The sequence below is a fragment of the Oncorhynchus clarkii genome, chromosome 20, assembly GCF_045791955.1.
Source record: "Oncorhynchus clarkii lewisi isolate Uvic-CL-2024 chromosome 20, UVic_Ocla_1.0, whole genome shotgun sequence".
Classification (NCBI taxonomy): domain Eukaryota; kingdom Metazoa; phylum Chordata; class Actinopteri; order Salmoniformes; family Salmonidae; genus Oncorhynchus; species Oncorhynchus clarkii.
Window position 1 is genome coordinate 63,789,501 of NC_092166.1, and position 25,082 is coordinate 63,814,582.

The 25,082-nt window shown below is 41.7% G+C and overlaps 1 protein-coding gene across 1 annotated transcript; it reads left to right on the plus strand.

Moving 5' to 3' along the window:
- Positions 1-498: 498 nt before the first annotated feature.
- Positions 499-23,555, plus strand: LOC139375634 (guanylyl cyclase C-like). The gene is made up of 27 exons (XM_071117430.1): positions 499-712; positions 1,033-1,145; positions 1,333-1,400; positions 1,731-1,946; positions 2,213-2,334; positions 8,445-8,544; positions 8,780-8,894; positions 9,764-9,905; positions 10,076-10,158; positions 10,265-10,373; positions 12,583-12,664; positions 12,852-12,954; positions 13,073-13,135; positions 17,476-17,547; positions 18,231-18,335; positions 18,415-18,501; positions 18,753-18,885; positions 19,051-19,188; positions 19,427-19,515; positions 19,697-19,788; positions 20,094-20,252; positions 20,411-20,603; positions 20,720-20,894; positions 21,072-21,170; positions 21,287-21,381; positions 21,525-21,601; positions 23,330-23,555. The coding sequence occupies exons 1-27, from the start codon at positions 499-501 to the stop codon at positions 23,553-23,555; spliced, it is 3,270 nt and encodes a 1,089-aa protein (XP_070973531.1).
- Positions 23,556-25,082: the final 1,527 nt, after the last annotated feature.

The window sequence follows — 25,082 nt, forward strand, 5'->3', positions numbered from 1 at the left end:
CGATTCCAGTTGTTCATTAACAGGTGAGTTAAGAAAGCAGGTGAGTTGTTGAATCTGAGCGGAACAAAGCAGGTGTGGAAATCCATATATCCTTGTTTTGAAACAAAGCAGTCGATTAATGAAAGATTTCACAGTAAGTAGTTAAATGAATGAAAAACGTTTGAGACATTCAGAGAAGTAAATACATTTTTATAGGCTGTTTTTCACACAGCAATTTTGTTTTCCAACTGGAAAAAGTACATGTGCTGAATGGAATATACATTGCGTGAGAATATTGCGATATTTGGAATACAGAATAAAAGGGATGACAAGTAACCTTTTACTTTTTGGAATTATTAGAACATTTCTGGCAAATGGATTTTACCCACCCACAGCTCAATGTCTTGTCATTGAACATCTCCTCAACATCATTGGTACCAGAACAGGTCATCTAGACTGGGAAATCCAAAGACTCTTATGAAAAATAGGAACATTCATTAGCTTATACGATAAGTCAGAATGGCCCATAGAGGTTGGTGGGGGTGTGTCTGCTGGATGGTGTTGATCGCAGGCCGATGCGAGGCGATATACCCTCACTGTCTGGATGGGATCATGATGAACGTAGTTCTGCTGGATGACGACATCTCTCCCTGGAGTATGAGATTTGTCCGTAGCGCTGTGGAGAGTGCGATCCAGCTCGACGCTGAACTCCCCTGTAAAAGCTGTCCAAACGGTAAATGTAATCATTATTTAAAAACTGTAAATTAATAGAGCATTTGCACAGCGTTGCTGGTTCAAGTCCCACCGTGGCTGAGCCCCCTTAATTGGTAGTGTACAATTATCACATATAGCAGACTATAAAAAACAAAATTGGTTTATAAGGATATCCTCGGCCTACATTGTGTTATAGATGTAAGGACCTTAGCCTAACCTTAATTTTTTGTGATTTAACTTCTCTTATCAGCTCAGATTTGATGTTCTGCTGACTTACTATCTGTGGGTCCGTAATCTTTGTTGCCACCATTATGGTGTATTGATGTTTTCTCTTCCAAGGAGTGAAGCGAAACCTGACTGCAAACTTCCTTGGGCTCGAGACTAGTTTGTACAGCAAGAAAGGCTGCAAAAGCAGCACTTGTGAAGTGGTGGAGACCTTGAAGAACCTAACTGTGAGTGTTAACCAACTCTCTCTCTCTCTCACACACACACACACACACACACACACACACACACACACACACACACACACACACACACACACACACACACACACACACACACACACACACACACACACACACACACACACACACACAGAGATATTCACATATCTAAGCTGCTTCTCCTTTGTTTCAGAAAACAGGCCAGGAGGGCTGGGTTTTGCTAGGGCCCACCTGTACCCATGCAACCTTTCAGATGGTTGAGTAAGTGTTGTGTTGCCATGACACCTTTTCTCTTTTACTTCCTCTATATATATTGCCCTCACCTTTATTCAACTTGTTTACTCTTGTAGTTACATTTTAATAACACAGTAATTTATTGCATACTGTTGTGTCATTCTCCCACTCTCCCCTGTGTGTGTCTGTCTGTCTTTCTGTCTCACATACCCTCCATTCCTCTGCCCATATCCCTCTCTCTCTCTCTCTCTGTCTCTCTCTCGCTGTCTCTCTCTCTCTGTCTCCATCCCTCTTTCTTTCTCTTTCTCTCCCTGTCCCTCCCTCAATCCCTCTCTCCCTCCCCTCTCAATGTTCCAGTCAAGAGGTTGGTCTGAAGCTCCTCATGCCCATCATCTCAGCAGGCAGCTTTGCTCTGTCCTGTGACTACCAAGACAACCTGACCCGCATATTGCCCCCTGCACGCAAGATCTCCACATTCTTCACAAAATTCTGGGACTTCAAAAACAATATCAAACCCAAGTGGTCCACAGCCTTCCTCTATAAGAAGCAGGAGAACACTGAGGACTGCTTCTGGTGAGTGATTTACTTGTGGGTCGCTTGTGAGACATTTGTGAGCTGTTTGTGAGTTTCCTTTGAGTTGCTTTTGAGTCACTTGTGTCCTGACTTGTCAGTTCTGTAGGTGTAATATGCTGGAAAAGGGTGAAGGTGGATATTACCTGACAAGTGATTCCGTGGGCTAATGGACGATTTGATGACTGAGAATATTTATTTGTGTATATTATATTTGCTTAGATGTGATGTTGATACTGATATCATTGTATTTCCCCACCCCTCCTCAGGTACATCAATGCACTTGGTACAGGCTCAGCCCACTTTTCCTTACATGTCAAAAATACCCAAGTTATAACCAAAGCGGAAGACCTTAGAATGGAATTAAACTCCAAAAAGAGGACAAGCAATTGTAAGTAAACCCACATCATCTCACTCCTTTCACAAATCTGGAGGATTGGCAGATAGATAGCCCACCAGGGGGAAGGCCAGCAATGGAGTGTCCAGAACATTTTGAATGGGGTGGACAAGGTGGGGCACAGACCCAGTTTAGGGTGGCCATAACATTTGCAAGGTGGATTTTTTGTATATAATTAGGATGGTTCAACGCATTAAATGCCTCAGCTTAGCGTTGGTACATTTTACAGTTCCAATAAATCACGAGTCAATTCCAAAAGTCTTGTTACAGTGTTTGCATTCAAGGTCAGGGTTTTATAAAAGGGTATTAGCATTCAGCAGTAAATTCACTTGAAAGTGCCATCACAAGTGCAAGTTACACTGTGACATTCGGGGGGCTGTCTATTTTTCTAACTGGACCTTCTATGTGTGCATAGGAGCGATATCATTTTTTTTATGGGCTTTATAGTAAAGATGGAATTTAACTGTAAATATGTATTTCATTTTAATATGTCATGAACACAATCAGTCATTATGTTTTCATCTGATTGTCAAATAAATCACTTCAAAAAGTCGGTTAAATACAGTAGGTTACCTGCGTACGTTCGTCCACTTCAAAAAGTCGGTTAAATACAGTAGGTTACCTGCGTACGTTCGTCCACTTCAAAAAGTCGGTTAAATACAGTAGGTTACCTGCGTACGTTCGTCCACTTCAAAAAGTCGGTTAAATACAGTAGGTTACCTGCGTACGTTCGTCCACTTCAAAAAGTCGGTTAAATACAGTAGGTTACCTGCGTACGTTCGTCCACTTCAAAAAGTCGGTTAAATACAGTAGGTTACCTGCGTACGTTCGTCCACTTCAAAAAGTCGGTTAAATACAGTAGGTTACCTGCGTACGTTCGTCCACTTCAAAAAGTCGGTTAAATACAGTAGGTTACCTGCGTACGTTCGTCCACTTCAAAAAGTCGGTTAAATACAGTAGGTTACCTGCGTACGTTCGTCCACTTCAAAAAGTCGGTTAAATACAGTAGGTTACCTGCGTACGTTCGTCCACTTCAAAAAGTCGGTTAAATACAGTAGGTTACCTGCGTACGTTCGTCCACTTCAAAAAGTCGGTTAAATACAGTAGGTTACCTGCGTACGTTCGTCCACTTCAAAAAGTCGGTTAAATACAGTAGGTTACCTGCGTACGTTCGTCCACTTCAAAAAGTCGGTTAAATACAGTAGGTTACCTGCGTACGTTCGTCCACTTCAAAAAGTCGGTTAAATACAGTAGGTTACCTGCGTACGTTCGTCCACTTCAAAAAGTCGGTTAAATACAGTAGGTTACCTGCGTACGTTCGTCCACTTCAAAAAGTCGGTTAAATACAGTAGGTTACCTGCGTACGTTCGTCCACTTCAAAAAGTCGGTTAAATACAGTAGGTTACCTGCGTACGTTCGTCCACTTCAAAAAGTCGGTTAAATACAGTAGGTTACCTGCGTACGTTCGTCCACTTCAAAAAGTCGGTTAAATACAGTAGGTTACCTGCGTACGTTCGTCCACTTCAAAAAGTCGGTTAAATACAGTAGGTTACCTGCGTACGTTCGTCCACTTCAAAAAGTCGGTTAAATACAGTAGGTTACCTGCGTACGTTCGTCCACTTCAAAAAGTCGGTTAAATACAGTAGGTTACCTGCGTACGTTCGTCCACTTCAAAAAGTCGGTTAAATACAGTAGGTTACCTGCGTACGTTCGTCCACTTCAAAAAGTCGGTTAAATACAGTAGGTTACCTGCGTACGTTCGTCCACTTCAAAAAGTCGGTTAAATACAGTAGGTTACCTGCGTACGTTCGTCCACTTCAAAAAGTCGGTTAAATACAGTAGGTTACCTGCGTACGTTCGTCCACTTCAAAAAGTCGGTTAAATACAGTAGGTTACCTGCGTACGTTCGTCCACTTCAAAAAGTCGGTTAAATACAGTAGGTTACCTGCGTACGTTCGTCCACTTCAAAAAGTCGGTTAAATACAGTAGGTTACCTGCGTACGTTCGTCCACTTCAAAAAGTCGGTTAAATACAGTAGGTTACCTGCGTACGTTCGTCCACTTCAAAAAGTCGGTTAAATACAGTAGGTTACCTGCGTACGTTCGTCCACTTCAAAAAGTCGGTTAAATACAGTAGGTTACCTGCGTACGTTCGTCCACTTCAAAAAGTCGGTTAAATACAGTAGGTTACCTGCGTACGTTCGTCCACTTCAAAAAGTCGGTTAAATACAGTAGGTTACCTGCGTACGTTCGTCCACTTCAAAAAGTCGGTTAAATACAGTAGGTTACCTGCGTACGTTCGTCCACTTCAAAAAGTCGGTTAAATACAGTAGGTTACCTGCGTACGTTCGTCCACTTCAAAAAGTTTTATTTTGATTTTTTTTTACCTACGCCGGCGACGCTGGACTGATTGTGCGCCGCCCTATGGGACTCCCAATCACGTCCAAATGTGATACAGCCTGGAATCGAACCAGGGACTGTAGTGACACCTCTTGCACTGAGATGCAGTGCCTTAGACCGTCGGGAGCGAAATGCACTGTGCACCCGCCATTTGAATGGAAAGAGATATCTATTACAAACACCATAAGTGTATTGACATTCAGCCTACAAAGTGACGTGCATTCATGGATAATTTTTTTTACTTATAAGAAAAAACAACAATGTAGAAAATAATTTATAATTTGTGTTTCATAATATTCCTTCAATTCGCACAAGGCTGAATCCATTTCATCAGAGAAAGCATCTAAGCGAGGCAAAGAGCCTCCCTCTGTCTTGTTATATGAAGCCCATGTACTTTTGAAGTCAGAAGTTTACATACACTTAGGTTGGAGTCATTAAAACTAGTTTTTCAACCACTCCACAATTTTCTTGTTAACAAACTTTAGTTTTGGCAAGTCAGTTAGGATATCTACTTTGTGCATGACACAAGTAATTCTTCCAACAATTGTTTACAGACAGATTTTTTCACTTACATTTCACTGCATCACAATTCCAGTGGGTCAGAAGTTTACATACACCAAGTTGACTGTGCCTTTAAACAGCTTGGAAAATTCCAGAAAATGATGTCATATCTTTAGAAGCTTCTGATAGGCTAATTGACATCATTTGAGTCAATTGGAGGTGCATCTGTGGATGTATTTCAAGACCTACCTTCAAACTCAGTGCATCTTTGCTTGAAATCATGGGAAAATCAAAAGATATCAGCTAAGACCCCAGAAAAATAATTGTAGACCTCCACAAGTCTGGTACCACTTTGGGAGCAATTTCCAAATGCCTGAAGGTACCACGTTCATCTGTACAAACAACAGTACGCAAGTATTTATTTTTTATTTTTTATTTTACCTTTATTTAGCCAGGCAAGTCAGTTAAGAACAAATTCTTATTTTCAATGACGGCCTGGGAACAGTGGGTTAACTGCCTGTTCAGGGGCAGAACGACAGATTTGTACCTTGCCAGCTCGGGGGTTTGAACTCGCAACCTTCCGGTTACTAGTCCAACGCTCTAACCACTAGGCTACCCTGCCGCCATGGGGCCACGCAGCCGTCATACCGCTCAGGAAGGAGACGCCTAGAGATGAAGGTACTTTGGTGCGAAAAGTGCAAATAAATCCCAGAACAACAGCAAAGGACCTTGTGAAGATGCTGGAGGAAACAGGTACAAAAGTATCTATATCCACAGTAAAACGAGTCCTATATCGACATAACCTGAAAGGCCGCTCAGCAAGGAAGAAGCCACTGCTCCAAAACTGTTGTAAAAAAGCCAGACTACGGTTTGCAACTGCACATGGGGACAAAGTTCTTACTTTTTGGAGAAATGTCCTCTGGTCTGATGAAACAAAAATAGAATGACCATCATTATATTTGCAGGAAAAAGGGGGAGGCTTGCAAGCCGAAGAACACCATCCCAACCGTGAAGTACGGGGGTGGCAGCATCATGTTGTGGGGGTGTTTTGCTGCAGGAGGGACTGGTGCACTTCACAAAATAGATTGCATAATGAGGGAGGAAAATTAAGTGGATATATTGAAAAAAACATCTCAAAACATCAGTCAGTCAAGTTAAAGCTTGGTCCGAAATGGGTCTTCCAAATGGACAATGACCCCAAGCATACTTCCAAAGTTGTGGCCAAATGGCTAAAGGACAACAAAGTCAAGGTATTGGAGTGGCCATCACAAAGCCCTGATCTCAATCCAACATAATATTTGTGGGCAGAACTGAAAAAGCATGTGCGAGCAAGGAGGCCTACAAACCTGACTCAGTTACACCAGCTCTGTCAGGAGAAATGGGCCAAAATTCACCCAACTTATTGTGGGAAGCTTGTGGAAGGCTCCCCAAAACGTTTTACCCAAGTTAAACAATTTAAAGGCAATGTTACCAAATACTAATTGAGTGTACGGAAACTTCTGACCCACTGGGAATGTGATGAAAGAAATAAAAGCTGAAATATATCATTCACTCTACTATTATTCTGACATTTCACATTCTTAAAATGAAGTAGTGATCCTAACTGACCTAAAATTGAATTTTTATTAGGATTAAATGTCAGGAATTGTGAAACTGAGCTTAAATGTATTTGTCTAAGGTGTATGTAAACTTCCGACTTCAACTGTAAGTGGACACCTGCTCGTCGAACATCTCATTCCAAAATCATAGTCATTAATGCGGAGTTGGTCCCCCTTTGCTGCTATAACAGCCAGTGGACTCTTATGGGAAGGCTTTCCACTAGATGTTGGAACATTACTGTGGGCACTTGCTTCCATTCAGCCACAAGAGCATTAGTGAGGTCGGGCACTGATGTTGGGCGATTAGGCTTAGCTCGCAGTCGTTCCAATTCATTCCAAAGGCGTCGATGGGTTTGAGGTCAGGGCTCTGTGCAAGCCAGTCAAGTTCATCCACACAGTTCTCAACAAACCATTTCTGTATGGACCTCGCTTTGTGCATGGGGGCATTGTCATGCTGAAACTGCCAAGGGCCTTCCTCAAACTGTTACCACAAATTTGGAAGCACAGAATTGTATGGAATGTCATTGTATGCTGTAATGTTAAGATTTCCCTTCACTGGAACCAAGGGGCCTAGCACGAACCATGAAAAACAGCCCCAGACCATTATTCCTCCTCCACCAAACATTACAGTTGGCACTATGGATTCTTGCATGTAACGTTCTCCTGGCATCCGCCAATCCCAGATTCGTTCATCGGAGTGCCAGATGGTGAAGTGTGATTCATCACTCCAGAGAACGGTTGGCATTGCGCATGTGATCTTAGGCTTGCGTGTGGCTGCTCGGCCACGGTTGCAACACTCACTCGGTAGTGAGTGTTGCAACCGAGGACAAACTATTTTTGTGTGCTATGCACTTCAGCACTCGCCGTTCCCATTCTGTGAGCTTGTGTGGCCTACCACTTCGCGGCTGAGGCGTTGTTGCTCCTAGATGTTTCCACTTCACAATAACAGCAGTTACAGATGACCGGGGAAGTTCTAGCAGGGCAGAAATGTGACAAACTGACTTGTTGGAAAGGTGGCATCTTATGACGGTGCCACGTTGAAAGTCACTGAACTCTTCAGTAAGGCCGTTCTACTGTATGTCTATGGAGATTGCATGGCTGTGTGCTAGATTTTATACACCTGTCAGCAACGAGTGTGGCTGAAATGGGTGTCCAAATCATTTTGGCCGTGTAGTTTATCTCATGCTGTCTGGCCAAAAAGAATATGACTATTTTCTATACTATTTTTGTCTAGACAGCATGTCATACTATTTTTGACCAGGTAGCATCAGATACATGGGTTTTGTATCGCTTGCTCGGATGCTTTCTCAGGTGAGATTGATGTCAGTGTCCGTCTTTGTCAAAGTTATCAAAATATTCAGAGACTAATCAGATTTCGGGGAGGGGGGGGCGCGCCATTGAAGGCCACGACTCTCTCTCTCTCTCTCTCTCTCTCTCTCTCTCTCTCTCTCTCTCTCTCTCTCTCTCTCTCTCTCTCTCTCTCTCTCTCTCTCTCTCTATATATATATATATATATATATATATATATATATATATATATATATATATATATATATATATATATATATATATATCTCACTCACTCTCCTCTTCACTGACTGTGCAGTGTTCATAGTGTGTGGGACACCAGGAGATATCGTGGACCTGAAAAATGGAACTATGGAGGTTGATCCTAGTGTTGTCTTCATCCTGGTCGATCTTTACAAGTTAGTCCTCTCTCTTTCTCTCACTCTCTCTCTCTCTATCCTCATTTCTCTCTCTGTCTCTCTGCCTCTCTCTCTCGCTCTCTCTCTCGCTTTTTCTCTCTCCCCAGTCTATTATTTGTGTTTGCATTTTTTCACTTGAAAAAGTACAACGAGGCTTAATACTGTAATCGCCTTGCTTGTCGGAGAGCACCAGTGTTTGCAGTGTCATTAACAATGCACCCATGACTCCCCACAGTGATAAGTACTACACCAATAAGTCCTCTATCCCTGCTATGAAGAACGTGTTGGTTCTCACCATGCCCAACACTAGGAACTATACTGTGGACACAGACCTGGGCAACAACGTGACGGTGAGACACCCTGCTGGGCTGGGGCCCTGTCTATCATTGTACTCTGAGGTTGTGTCCAAAATAGCATTCTATTCCCTATGTACTGTACACACTAAAAACAAATGGTTCTATATAGTGCCAAATAAGGGTCAATTGGCTTGTAACCATAGCAGATTACGTTTTGCTGCTAAATAGATACATTCTTTGAAAGTTCTATAAAGAACCATGCTCATAAGGTTCAACATGTAACAAGTATGTTGCTATAAAAACCACTTCCAACAGTCCCGCTATGGTTACAATCCTTTTGGGGCTACTTTATGGAGAATGGTTCTATATAGAACCTTTCTCAATCTCAAAGGTTCATTGTTTATCTTTTTGAAGAACCATACAGTTTTTTAAAATTCTGGTTAGCCATATGATATTGTTAAAATTCCATAGGTGTTATAATTGTATTAATTGACAAGTTGAATCAGGAGTTCTAGCTCTGGAACTGCTTAGGATCCCTAAGAATAGAATTGAGAACCACTGATAGAGTCAAGTGTTCTCAATTGACACAAAGTCATACGTGAGTCTTTCACAAGACTCCGTCACTGGCCATAGTTATATATAACATGTAATGGCACTACTGCCCTAAATGTTTACATTAAGAATCTCAGAAAACATCCGACAAAAAATTATTTAGCTTTTTTTATTTTTTATTTTGCTTTTAACAAAACAGATTACATTAACTGGAATGACACTCACTCACAGTTGCACAAAAAGAGCTGTGAGCAATCCATGCCCCAAAATATTATAATGAACTGCTGCCCCTACATTTGAATTATCACTAAAGAAGAAAAAAGTAATGGACTACTTTTGACCAGGGTGCAATCGATCTCCGCTCTCTCCAGATGAATGACTATATGGCAGCGTACCATGACGCAGTGCTACTGTTTGGTCAGGTGATGAAGAAGATCTGGAGCAAGCCTGAGTCTGAGCTCAACCACACGGAGGTAGTCAATATCAACCACTTCAGAAACATCTCATTTGACGGTAAGAGACCAGGAAACAACACATAAAGCCATGTGGTCTGGCCTGGACATATGGCCACCTGTGTGTGTGTGTGTGTGTGTGTGTGTGTGTGTGTGTGTGTGTGTGTGTGTGTGTGTGTGTAGTTCTGTAGATCTGTTTAGTGTAAGCTGTGTATATGCGTTTCCATAAAGGCATCGCAGGCCACTACAAGCTGGATGACCATGGGGACAGAGACGTGAATTTTTCAGTCATTTACACCACCACTGACAACAAGGTAGGTCAGCTATCATCATTTACATTTTTAGTAATTTAGCAGATGACTTACATCATTCTATCGTGTCAATTTGAATGTTTTAACACTTTCCCTGTCTCCTCCGCAGTACGAAACTTTATTTATATTCAACACTGTCTACAACTACACCAGCATCGTCAACAGTAAACCATCCTTCATCTGGGGCAGACATCTCCCAAATGACATTCCAGACCAGGGTAAGGGTTAAACTAAAGCTGAGCGACATGCACAGAAATCCATATCACGATAAATTGCCTGAATTGATGTGCACAGTTTTTTTAATGATCCTTTAAACTACTACTACTAGTTTGATGGTTGTAGTCATCAATTGTACCATTATCAATCACCCATATTAGCAAACTTATTTCATTTTAAACTTCACGTTTCTCTAGTATAGGCTACAGTTCATTCGGAATGTTTTCAGACCCCTTGACTTTTTCCACATTTTGTTACGTTACATACTTATTCTAAAATGGATTCAAATAATTGTTTTCCTTATCAATCTACACACAATACCCCATAATGACAAAGCAAAAACCGTTTTTTAGAAATGTGTAAAAAATAAAAAACAGAAATACCTTATTTACAAAAGTATTCAGATCCTTTGCTATAAGACACAAAATGGAGCTCAGGTGAATCCTGTTTCATTGATCATCCTTGAGATGTTTCTACAACTTGATTGGAGTCCATCTGTGGTAAATTCAATTGATTAGACAATATTTGGAAAGGCACACAACTGACTATATAAGGTCCCACAGTTGACAGTGCATGTCCGAGCAATAACAAGCCATGAGGTCGAAGGAATTGTGCGTTGAGCTCCGAGACAGGATTGTGTCAAGGCACAGATCTGGGGAAGGGTACCAAAAAAGGGTACCAAAACATTTCTGCAGCATTGAAGGTCCACAAGAACACAGTGGCCTCCATCATTCTTAAATGGAAGAAGTTTGGAACCACCAAGACTGATCCTAGAGCTGGCCACTCGGACAAACTGAGCAATCGGGGGAGAAGGGCCTTGGTCAGGGAGGTGACCGAGAACCCGACGGTCACTCTGACAGAGCTCCAGAGTTCCTCTTTGAAGAACCTTCCAGAAGGACAACTGTCTCTTCAGCACTCCACCAATCAGGCCTTTATGGTAGAGTGGCCCGATGAAAGCCATTCTTCAGTAAAAGACATGACAGCTCATTGGAGTTTGCCGAAAGGCACCAAAAGGACTCTCAGACCATGAGAAACAAGATTATCTGTGCTGATGAAACCAAGCTTGAACTCCTTGGTCTGAATGCCAACCATCGCGTCTGGAGGAAACCTGGCACCATCCCTACGGTGAAGCATGGTGGCGGCAGCATCATGCTGTGGTGATTTTGTTTCAGACCAGAGACTGGGAGACTAGTCAGGATCGAGGGAAAGATGAATGAAGCAAAGTACAGAGAGATCCTTGATGAAAACCTGTTCCAGAGCGCTCAGGATCTCTGACTGGGGCGAATGTTCACCTTACAATAGGACAACGACCCTAAGAACACAGCCAAGACAACACAGGAGTGGCTTCGGGACAAGTCTCTGAATGTCCTTGAGTGGCCCAGCCAGAGCCCAGACTTGAACCCGCTCGAACATCTCTGGAAATACCTGAAAATAGCTGTGTAGCGACACTCCCCATTCCAACCTGACAGAGCTTGAGAGGATCTGCAGAGAAGAATGGGAGAAACTCCCCAAATACAGGTGTGCCAAGATTGTAGCATCATACCCAAGAACACTCTACGCTGTAATCAATGCCAAAGGTGCTTCAATAATGTACTGAGTCTGAATACTTAAGTAAATGTGATATTTCAGTTTTGTATATGTAATATAATAACAAAAATGTCTGAAATGCTGTTTTTGCTTTATCATTATGGGGTATTTTGTGTAGATTGATGAGGGAAAAAACTATTAATCATTTTTAGAATAAGGCTGTAACGTAACAGAATGTGGAAAACGTCAACAGGTCTGAATACTTTTCGAATGCACTGTACTCATAATGGACGATTTCACCAAAATGTCTGCGATAAGTGATCGGTATGGTCTGTGTCTTTCATATTCGTTTTTCATCCCAGATCTGATCGATAAGACAGATATGGGCCAAGAACCAGTGTTGTGAGATCAGGGTGGCAGGTAGCGTAGGGGTTAAGAGCATTGGGTCAGCAATCAAAAGGTTGCTGTTTCAAAACTGTAAGCCAACTAGATTATTCACCAAGTTGTCTTGGGGATTCGACAGCGATCTTAAGCAAGGCACTGAAACCTAAGTTGCTCAACTTCAATGTACAGTAATACCACCTAAATTACCCCCTTCCCTGCACACTCATTGAGAAATTGTGTAGCTATGACGCAGTCCATTTTATTGGTCTCCTCATCATAATCATGACCCCCCCCCCCCAGGTTTGGGGGTGCAGAACATCGTTGTCATCGTCTTAGGTGTCACTGTGGTGGTGGTGGCTACCATCGCATTCATCTTCTACAGGTAAAGCACAAGTTAGAATCACCTTAAATCTGCCATTTTGGTGCCTGATTCCATAGAGGGTTGTTTTATCTATCATGGTATGTTCAGGGTGACCATAGAAATATAATTACCAGAACAGGAACCCCCAGTCAAGTATAACTATTTTTATGGGGGAGACCTCTTACACTGTGTTGCTATCTGTTACCAGGCAGAACAGGAGAGAGCGCCAGGTGAGGAAGAGATGGTCTCACATCCACTCTGACCTCATCACCCCGCTGGAGTATAACGAACGTAGCTTGGTCTGCCTCAAGGTCAGCTAGTTCATCAGTGTGCGGCGCCCCTAAGCATGTCATCATTGTGAGATCTCAAAGTTAAGTCACATTCTCTAATACGTCTTCTAACTCCCGTCTATGTCCATTTGTTTGTCAGATTGACGAAGACCACAGGACAAACAAAAGTTATATGATCCGCCAAGGACGCTATGATAAAAAGGTAACTCAAACTTATACAGGGCCTTCAGAAATAATTCACACCCCTTGACTTTTTCCACATTTTGTGGTGTTACAGCCTGAATTTAAAGTGGACTAAATAGAGTTTTTTTTTTCACTAACCTACATACAATAACCCATAATGTGAATGTGGAATTATGTTCTTTGAAATTTTTACAAATTAATTAAAAATGGAAAGCTGAAATTTCTTGAGTCAATAAGTATTTAACCCCTTTGTTATGGCAAGCCTAAATAAGATCAGGAGTAAAAATATGTGTTTTTGTTTTAAAAAATCACTCAGTTTCCAAATCATAAAACAAAACAATGAATTATCCAACCAAAATGTAGAATTACATTCTTCAGTGATTCACATTGGTTCTATCACTCAAAATTATAACCCTCAATTTAACACACATCAACACTGGCAGAATGAACATTTATTTTAACATACAATATATTTAACCTATAATTCCAGTATTAACTTTCTCATCATGATTACAATTACAGATCCGTATCTCAATGCATTCTCAGCCTAAATGACTATACATTTAGCAGTGTTTAGACCTCATCAATCGAAATAAAACAATTTCAAACAAGTCTAAATCAATTACGGGCACGGTTGACCAACCCCCTCCCTTTCCCGGCACTCTTCTGGCATTTCTTCATCTTCAGATAGCTTCACAGTTCAAAGTGGATGGCCCATGACAATGTCCCAATTTCAATGTCTCACCTGAGCCCCACCACAACGCCTATTATGTCTTGTCCATTTGCCCACCAGTATAGCAGCAACATAAGACAAGTTTTGGAACGGATCTCTCTTCATGGTCAAATGATCCCTTGATGACTATCTGTAGTCACAATCCATAATCTTGAGAAAGGACCGATCAGAACAACAGTTTAGTTCAGTTCATTTCTGATTCAGGAAATCCAGACAAGCATTGACTGCATGACAAATGATTCCTTTTACCAATATTCTTAATACCAATTTCTAAAACAAATGTTAAAGAAAATAACATCACATTCTGTTGAAACAATTTTTCCAAATTGGCTTATACTCCCCCTGACACTGTCAACCTCATCACAGAGTCATAGGATCAGGAAATTATACCGATCATCCAGCAGACCCAATCTGGTGAGATTTATATTGAAACAAAACAGACAAACAACAATACACTCCTTCATACATCATTCAACACATTCCGACATATTACTCAAGGTGTGTAAACTTCAATCCAAAAACCTCAGACTGGTAATTTCCCTATTTTGACACATGACTCACAATGTGATCAATGTATAAAAAACCACAGCACTGCAAATCAAATTAGAATTACTACCCTTAATAACTCCATTACATGTTTTATTTACCCAGAACTTGATTCAAGGAATAGAAAAATAGACCAGAGACAGGACTAACCTTCTCGTGGTCCGAATCACACATAACTATTAACTATAAACTTCTCCGTAATTATCAGTATGATAAATAAACTTCAAATCATCATCCAATGTCTCTCAGCTTTCCAGCGAGGGTGACCACACTAGAAAGTCAGGACAGAGGTCAGAGGACATTCAAACCATTCAAATAAGTGTTTCTTTCTCTACTACACAAATTATTTAAAAACAGTCAAACATTTCATACATTTCGTATCCAAGGTAAGTTTCTTCGGTACATTTTTAATCAAAAATAATTCATGTGTTCATTTAAAACTCAGAAAATAAACATTTAAGAAAATTCCATGTGTGTGACAATTTAAGATATATTTTCTCTAACTGTGAAAAACCCAATAAAAACAAATGAAATAAAATTGGCTAACTCTTAAGCAATCCAAACAATTCAAATTCTAAACTCTTATTTTTCAATTAACTTACTTTCCTTTGTTACCTTCACTAGTCTACATCTCTGTTTCCTTTAACTCAGAAATCCCTCTACAATCTCTACTATACTCTACCTCTGTCTTTCCGTCGAATGTTACAATTAGATTTTTTTAATTATAGTAAAAACAAACATAACTTCTGCTCACAGGGAGGCCACTTTAATTACTTTGTTTCACTGGTTGTACTTTCCCATATGATGCCTTGTGACCCTGCTCTACCAGTTTACTAATGTGGTGATGTGGTGATGTAATTTTTCTATCTTGAAAGGAAAACCCAGAGTTACCTCTGCTGCAGAAAATAAGTTCATTAGAGTTACCAGCCTCAGAAATTGCAGCCCAAATAAATGCTTCACAGAGTTCAAGTAACAGACACATCTCAACATCAGCTGGTCAGAGGAGACTGCGTGATTCAGGCCTTCATGGTGGAATTGCTGGAAAGAAACCATTACTAAGGGACACCAATAAGAAGAAGAGACTTGCTTGGGCCAAGAAACATGAGCAATGGACATTAGACAGGTAGAATTATGTCCTTTGTTCTGATGAGTCCATATGTGAGATTTTTTGTTCCAATCGCCGTGTCTTAGTGAGACGCAGAGTAGGTGAACGGATGACCTCCGCATGTGTGGTTTTCACCGTGAAGCATGGAGGAGGAGGGGTGATGGTGTGGGGTGCTTTGCTGGTGACACTGTCTGTGATTTATTTAGAATTCAATTAAATTTGACCACGTAGGAGAGTGATGAAGTGCTGTATCAGAGGACCTGGCCTCCACAATCAACCAACCTCAACCCAGTTGAGATGGTCTGGGATGAATTGGACCGCAGAGTAAAGGAAAAGCAGCCAACAAGAATGATTTATTTCAGCTTTTATTTCTTTCATCACCTTCCCAGTTGGTCAGAAGCTTACATACACTCAATTAGTATTTGGTAGTATTGCCTTTAAATTGTTTAACTTGGGTCAAACATTTCAGGTAGCCTTCCACAAGCTTCCCACAATAAGTTGGGTGAATTTTGACCCATTCCTCCTGACAGAGCTGGTGTAACTGTGTCAGGCCTCCTTGCTCGCACACAATTTTTCAGTTCTGCCCACAAATTGTCTACAGGATTGAGGTGAGGGCTTTGTGACGACCACTCCAATACCTTGTCTTTGTTGTTCTTAAGCCATTTTGCCAAAACTTTGGAAGTATGCTTGGGGTCATTGGCCATTTGGAAGACCCATTTGCGACCAAGCTTTAACTTCCTGACTGATGTCTTGAGAGGTTGCTTCAATATAGCCACATAATTTTCCACCCTCATGATGCCATCTATTTTGTGAAGTGCACCAGTCCCTCCTACAGCAAAGAACCTCCACAACATGATGCTGCCACCCTCGTGCTTCACGGTTGGGATGGTGTTCTTCGGCTTGCAAGCCTGCCCCTGTTCTGCCAAACATAACAACGGTCATTATGGCCAAACAGTTCTATTTTTGTTTCATCAGACCAGAGGGCATTTCTCCAAAAAGTAAGAACTTTGTCCCCATGTGCAGTTGCAAACCGTAGTCTGGCTTTTTTATGGCGGTTTTGGAGCAGTGGCTTCTTCCTTGCTGAGCGGCCTTTCAGGTAATGTCGATATAGGACTCGTTTTACTGTGGATAAAGATACTTTTGTACCTGTTTCCTCCAGCATCTTCACAAGGTCCTTTGCTTGTTGTTCTGGGATTGATTTGCACTTCTCGCACCAAAGTACGTTCATCTCTAGGAGACAGAACGTGTCTCTTTACTGAGCGATATGACGGCTGTGTGGTCCCATGGTGTTTATACTTGTGTACTATTGTTTGTACAGATGAACGTGGTACCTTCAGGTGTTTGACCCAGACTTGTGGATTTCTCTAATTTTTACATTTTTCTTAAAATACATCCACAGGTACACCTCCCATTGACTCAAATGATGTCAATTAGCCTACCAGAAGCATCGAAAGCCATGACATCATTTTCTGGAATTTTCCAAGCTGTTTAAAGGCACAGTCAACTTAGTGTATGTAAACTTCTGACCCACTGAAATTGTGATACAGTGAATTATAAGTGAAACAATCTGTCTGTAAACAATTGTTGGAAAAATTACTTGTGTCATGCACAAAGTAGATGTCCTAACCGACTTGCCAAAACTATAGTTTGTTAACAAGAAATTTGTGGAGTGGTTGAAAAACAAGTTTTAATGATTCCAGCCTAAGTGTATGTAAACTTCCGACTTCAACTCTACATACATACATATAAATAGCCATATATACACATGTAGGTTAAAGCAACTATCACGGCTCAGTGACCGATACAGTGGTCAGGTCAGGTGTATTGTATACTCATGTTGCCAGACTCCTTCACTTTGACACTTGAAGATGGATCTTGAGGGAGCTGGATAAGGTCAGGTGTACTAAGGCTACTGCTGTTGTCATGGTGATGAAGGTCAGGTTTACTGAGGCAACTGTTGTTGTCATTGTTTCAGATTGTGATCCTGAAGGAGCTGAAGCACTCGGACGGGAACTTTAACAAGAGACAGAGGATAGAGCTCAACTCGGTGAGTCACCGATTATACAGCAAGTTTGATAATGTCCGGTAGACTACTAAAGGGTCTCAAGTTTGATAATATCCGGTAGACTACTAAAGGGTATCAAGTTTGATAATGTCCGGTAGACTACTAAAGGGTATCAAGTTTGATAATGTCCGGTAGACTACTAAAGGGTATCAAGTTTGATAATGTCCAGTAGACTACTAAAGGGTATCAAGTTTGATAATGTCCGGTAGACTACTAAAGGGTATCAAGTTTGATAATGTCCGGTAGACTACTAAAGGGTCTCAAGTTTGATAATATCCGGTAGACTACTAAAGGGTATCAAGTTTGATAATGTCCGGTAGACTACTAAAGGGTATCAAGTTTGATAATGTCCGGTAGACTACTAAAGGGTATCAAGTTTGATAATGTCCAGTAGACTACTAAAGGGTATCAAGTTTGATAATGTCCGGTAGACTACTAAAGGGTATCAAGTTTGATAATGTCCGGTAGACTACTAAAGGGTATCAAGTTTGATAATGTCCGGTAGACTACTAAAGGGTATCAAGTTTGATAATGTCCAGTAGACTACTAAAGGGTATCAAGTATGCCTTTTTACATGTGTCCATGTGGTATCTTTGTTTAGTTGTTCATATTTGATTTGATTATAACTCCTATTGCTTATTATATCCAATCTCCCTGATTTACAGCTTCTGCACATTGACTACTACAACCTGACTAAGTTCTATGGCACAGTCAAGTATGATCATGGTGTGTTTGGGGTGTTCGAGTACGGCGAGAGGGGATCTCTAAGGGTGAGAAACACACATGCAAACACGCACGCACGCCCACACACACTTTCCCATTTGAACTTTTAACTTCTTCCTTCCTCAGTGTGTGCTGAATGACAATATTTCATACCCAGAGGAGACCTTCATGGACTGGGAGTTTAAGATCTCTGTAATGTACGACATCGCCAAGGTGAGCTAGCAACAACTCTAGTCTACACTCTGCTGTTGGTTTGTATGAGCTCAGAAAATGCCAACTCAGAGCAATTTACTGTAAGATGCTAAAACCTTAGCCAAGCTAAAACCCTATCCAATAGTTTTTACCTTGTCAATATTGATATACATTTCTGAAGTGCTTTGATCCATTTGACAACATTGAGTCATTGAAATACAGTAGGCCTTTATTCAAAGACAAAACCTCCTCCCCTTTCTTCATCTCCGCAGGGTATGTCCTACCTCCATTCCAGTGACATCCAGGTCCATGGCCGTCTCAAGTCCACTAACTGTGTGGTGGACAACCGCATGGTGGTCAAGATCACTGGCTTTGGCTGCAACACTATTCTAAACCCAGGCAGAGGTAGGAACTATTACTTCGGTAGAACTAGACCCCTGAGGTCTGTCTGTCCTAGGATGTCTCTTTCTGTCTTATCCCTGTTCTGCCCCTTGTTTTTTTACCTATCCTCCCCTATCCCCTCACTCTCCTTTCCTCTCCATCCTTCCCCTCCTTTTTCTCCCTCATCAGACCTGTGGACAGCTCCAGAGCACCTGCGAAGACAGGGGATCTCCCAGAAGGGAGATGTCTACAGCTTTGCCATCATCGCCCAGGAGATAGTTCTCAGGAGGAAAACCTTTTACACCGAGGCCTACTCCGACCGCACAGGTTAAACACATTCCTATATAACACCTTATATAGAAATTCAGAACAGGATCATTGCATCAGCTTTGCTATACTGTAGTTACCCTTATTTAAAATGTAATCTTTGGCACTTTGAGTGGTCCTGCATTTAATTCTGGGGAAGTATCGACCCCTCCTGGTCAACTGTAGCATTGTTCAGTTGAGCTCAACATAGTGTAGCAGATTAACAAGACGCTCACACAAGTTGTTCTGTCTTCATCAGAGAAAATGGCCAGAGTGCAGTACCCTATCAAAATAACCTATTTCAGACCTGATCTGAATTTTGAGACTGCAGGAGAAAAAGAACTGGAGGTAAGATTGGCATTTGCTTGTGTGTTTGTCTCTGTTTGTGTGCAACAGAGAGAAAGAGAGAGACAGAGATAGGGGGGGGGGGGGGGGGGGGGGATTACAGTACAGAGAAAGACAGATATAGAGATAGAGAGTCTGTAATCCACTTTGGCTTGTACATTTATTTTATTCTGAATGCCCACAGGTGTACATGCTGATAAAGATCTGCTGGGATGAGGACCCAGAGCGAAGGCCTGACTTTAAGAAGATAGAGAGCTCACTGGGGAAGATCTTCAGGTACCAGCTACCTACTTTCTTTTATTGGATAGAGCTAAACACTTTATCAGAAAGGTGAAGAATACATTTACAAAGATGGTAAAATGTCTCTGTAACATGACAATAAATAGAGATATAAGTAAGACCAACATGGTTATGGTTTGCAGTGCTTCTAAATAACTAACATGTAGTTGCTGTAAAGCTGCACCCATCTCTTTCATTTAAGATACATTTGAGAAATCCCTCACAAGGGCAGCACCTACATGTGCTGCCCTTGTTGTGTGTGTATATGTGTGTGTGACTGATCCTGTTCTTTTTTTCCATAGTAACTTGCACAACCAGGCTAATGAGAGTTACATGGACAACCTGATCCGTCGTCTACAGATGTACTCCCGGAACCTGGAGCACCTGGTGGAGGAGAGGACGGCGCTGTACAAGGCTGAGAGAGACAGGGCCGACTGCCTCAACTTCATGCTGCTGCCTCGGTCAGTCGACAAACAACAACAAAAAGGAACAGATACCCGAACACAGTTCCATGTTCTTGTTTTATAAAGTGCAGTGTTTCGACCAGGTCTTTGTCAGACTGCACAACCAGAAAACCACTTTAAGACCAGCAAATGACCTCTCTCTCTCCTCTCTCCAGTCCTGTGGTGCGTTCTCTGAAGGAGACAGGCATCGTGGAGCCGGAGCTGTTTGAGGAGGTGACGGTGTACTTCAGCGACATCGTGGGCTTTACCACCCTGTGCCAATACAGCACCCCCATGGAAGTGGTGGACATGCTCAACGACATCTACAAGGGCTTCGACAGCATCCTCGACCACCACGACGTATACAAGGTTAGGGTTGAGGTTAGGGTTAAGGTTGTGGTTGATGCTATGCTTACTGTATACGAAAACGTTTAGTTCAATAGCAGATGTATAGCTTCTATATCTTCCTTCTTGTCCTGTGTCAGGTGGAGACGATAGGTGATGCGTACATGGTCGCGTCGGGGTTGCCTCGGCGGAACGGGAACAGGCACGCGGTGGACATCTCCCGCATGGCCCTGGACATTCTGGCATTTATGGGGACCTTCCAGCTCAGACATCTGCCGGGACTACCTGTGTGGATCCGCATTGGGATGCACTCAGGTATCCGTAGCTCTCCAAGTCCTATCCTGAATTCATAACACGTCCTTCTCTCTCCTCGTACATATCATCAATACAAAACCTCCTTCGTCTCTGCTCTTTCCTGTAACATCCCTCACTCTCTCTCCTCCCTCTGTCTGTCATCAATACCCCCCTTAAGTCTCACTACTTGTTCCCTAGGCCCCTGTGCAGCAGGAGTGGTGGGGATAAAGATGCCCAGATACTGCCTGTTTGGAGACACAGTCAACACTGCCTCTAGCATGGAGTCAACGGGACATCGTAAGCAGGCTACAGGAACACTGGAAATATCCACACCAAATCTACACAAACATTTCATGTTCACATCAGCTGTCATATCAGGTGAGTAAAATACAACTCTGTCTCTCTCCGCCCAGCCCTGAGAATCCACGTCAGTCAGCCCACCATCAGCATCCTACAGAGGACAGACTGCAAGTTTGAGTACGAGAAGAGAGGGGAGACTTTTCTCAAGGTATGGACATGGCACATGCCGCTTTGCGCTTTATCATGATAGAATCATACAGATTTTTTTTGATGCCATTTGAACTATTTAGTACTCTTATCTACTGTGTTGAATATCAGATAATATTGTGTGTGTGTATATATATATCCCAGGGTAAAGGCACAGAGTTGACCTACTGGTTGACAGGTGAAACAGGAGAGGACTACAACCTGCCAACGCCACCGACAGCGTGAGTTAACCTGCTGCTAATTTATATGGTCCCCTATAACTTAGTCACGAGAATGTACATCACTAGAGCTACACGTCATCTTTAGACCTATCTATATTATTAACTTCTACATTCATGTCTTTCTTCCATTTTGTAGGGTAAACAGATATCATTAGAGCTACATATCTACAATGCATTCAGAAAGTATTCAGACCCCTTTCCTTTTTCCACATTTTGTTACGTTACAGCCTTATTCAAAAATGTATTAAATTATTTGTTTCCCTTACCAATCTACACACAATACCCAATAATGACAAAGCAAAAACAGCAAATGTTTTAAAAATTAAAAACAGAAATACCATATTTACAAAAGTATTCCGACCCTTTGCTATGAGACTCGAAATTGAGCTCAGGTGCATCTTGTTTCCCTTGAGCATTCTTGAGATGTTTCTACAACTTGATTTGAGTCCACCTGTGGTAAATTCAATTGATTGGATATGATTGGGAAAGGCACACACCTGTCTATTTAAAGGTCCCACAGTTGACAGTGCATGTCAGAGCAAAAACTAAGCCACGAGGTCGAAGGAATTGCCTGTAGAGCTCTGAGACAGGATTGTGTCAAGGCACAGATCTGGGGTAGAGTACCAAAACATTTCTGCAGCATTGAAGTTCTCCAAGAACACAGTGGCCTCCATCATTCTTAAATGGAAGAAGTTCCTATAAGTTCCTGTAGCTGGCCACCCGGCCAAACTGAGCAATCGGGGGGAAAGGGTCTTGGTCAGGGAAATGACCAAGAACCAGATGGTCACTCTGACAGCGCTCCAGAGTTCCTCCGTGGAGATGGAAGAACATTCCAGAAGGACAGCCATCTCTGCAGCACTCCACAAATCAGGCCTTTATGGTAGAGTGGCCAGACAGAAGCCACTTCTCAGTAAAAGGCACATGACAGCCCGCTTGGAGTTTGCATAAAGGCACCTAAAGTCTCTCAGACCATGAGAAACAAGATTCTCTGTTCTGATGAAACTAAGACTGAATTCTTTGGCCTGAATGTCAAGTGTCACGTCTGGAGGAAACCTGGCACCATCCCTACGGTGAAGAATGGTGGTGGCAGCATCATGCTGTGTTTTTCAGAGGCACGGACTGTAAGACTAGTCAGGATCAAGGGAAAGATAAACAGAGCAAAGTACAGAGAGATCTTCCAACAGGACATCGACCGTAAGCACACAGCCAAGACAATGCTGGAGGGGCTTCAGGAAAAGTCTCTGAATGTCCTTGAGTGGTCCAGCCAGAGCCTAGACTTGAACCTGAACATCTCTGGAGAGACCTGAAAATAGATGTGCAGCGACACTCCCCATCCAACCTGACAGAGCTTGAGAGGATCTGCAGAGAAGAATGGGAGAAACTCTCCAAATACAGGTGTGCCAAGCTTGTAGCGTCATACAGAATAAGACTCAAGGCTGTAATTGCTGCCAAAGGGGCTTCAACAAAGTACTGGGTAAAAGGTCTGAATACTTATGTAAATGTAATATTTCAGTTTTCATTTTTAATAAATGTGCAAAAAAACTGTTTTTGCTTTGTCATTATGGGGTATTGTGTGTAGATTGACGAGGGGAAAAACGATTAAATACATGTTAGAATAAGGCTGACAAGTACATTTTTTGGGAAAAAGTCAAGGGGTCTGAATACTTTCCGAATGCACTGTATGTAGATCTGTATAATTAACTCCTATGTCCTTGTCCTTTCCTGCAGGGAGAACTGCCAGCGTCTGCAGCAGGACCTGGCCCAGATGATCCAGGAGTGTCTTGAGAACCGCTCGCTGGGGTCAGAGGTCATGGAGAAGAGGAATACCCTGTCCACGAGGCAGAGGAGGGTGGGGAGGGACGGAGGGGAGCAGGGGGGAGAGGAGGAGGATAACGATGACCAGCCAGAGTACCTCCATCTGGCTACGGTCAACAACTTCAGTACTTTATTGTAGTTATTTTGACTGTTTTTTTGTCTATTGATGTGAAAGTTTTCTCCAAACTTTTGCATCAATCATTCTTGGTTGTCAATTGAAGATTTCTCTGAAAACTAAAGTCACATGCAGATCTTGAGTTATAATTCTGGCCTTTTGCAGGAACCACAAAGCTGTAGAACAACTAAGCACTGTACTGATATACTGGAAACCTTCCCTTCCACAACCTCAGCACTAGAAATGCTGAGAAAACAAATACTGACCTTAGGTAGGATAGCAAAAAGTACTTACTTTTTTTGTACCTTTTAAGTGTTAAATAATTGTGTTGTCTACAATCAAATATTACAATTATTAACCCTCATACATTTCTTCCTTTTAACTAATTGCAATATATGGGGACCATTGTTGTGATAATATTTCATCCTGAAAATTAAAATAATGTATGGTTTAAAAACAAATGACATTGAAACTGTATTTATTTATGTGATTATATTTGACAGTTGTTGGAATCATTCCTGTACAGCATGTTTCATTGAGCCTGTTACAGTATATTGAGGCATTACAATTCCCATGTCACTGATGTCTGAGAAGTTATGGGGGTGTATCTGTGTACATTGAAGCTTTAGTTAAAGGGGGTAGGAAGGAAGTTCTCACTCTCGCTGATTTTCTACAGTGAATTATAAATGACTATGCACAATTGTCTAACACATATTTACATTGTTTAGATTCTTTTAAAAAAAACAAGAATATAGCATGACTGCTATTACTGTTATACCCATAAAAAACATCTGTATAAAGATAATGTATTGTAAAGCAAATCAACCCTGGCTATTGTAACAGCATTAGATGCCCAATAAAAAAAATCACTTCTGATCTATTGTCCGGGAACAAGTTAATGAGATTAACTACAGTGAAACCCATATACAGTACCAGACAAAAGTTGGGACAAACCTAACTTACTCATTCAAGGGTTTATCTTTATTTATACTATGTTCTACATTGTAGAATAATAGTGAAGACATTATAACTATGAAATAACACATATGGAATCATGTAGTAACCAAAAACATGATAAACAAATCAAAATATATTTTATATTCGAGATTCTTCAAAGTAGCCACCCTTTGCCTTGACAGCGTCGCACACTCTTGGCATTCTCTCAATTAGCTTCATGAGGTAGTCACCTGGAATGCATTTCAATTGACAGGTTTACCTTGTTAAAACTATCCTTCATAATGCGTTTGAGCCAATCAGTTGTGTTGTGACAAGGTAGGGGGGGGGGGTATACAGAAGATAGACCTATTTGGTAAAAGAACAGCTCAAATAAGCAAAGAGAAACGACAGTCCATCATTACTTTAAGACATGAAGGTCAGTCAATGCAGAACACTTCCCAAAAACCTTTAAGCGCTATGATGAAACTGGCTCTCATGAGGACCGTCATAGGAAAGGAAGACCCAGAGTTACCTCTGCTGTAGACGATAAGTTCATTAGAGTTACCAGCATCTGAAATTGCAGCCCAAATAAATGCTTCACAGAGTTCAAGTAAC

Bases quoted from the DNA above. Each gene is read 5' to 3' on its own strand.
- LOC139375634 (XM_071117430.1), top strand. From the start codon at position 499: ATGGCCCATAGAGGTTGGTGGGGGTGTGTCTGCTGGATGGTGTTGATC. The intron at 19,516-19,696 runs GTAAGATTGGCA...GAATGCCCACAG, and splicing joins CAGGAGAAAAAGAACTGGAG to GTGTACATGCTGATAAAGAT. The intron at 21,171-21,286 runs GTAAGCAGGCTA...CTCTCCGCCCAG, and splicing joins CATGGAGTCAACGGGACATC to CCCTGAGAATCCACGTCAGT.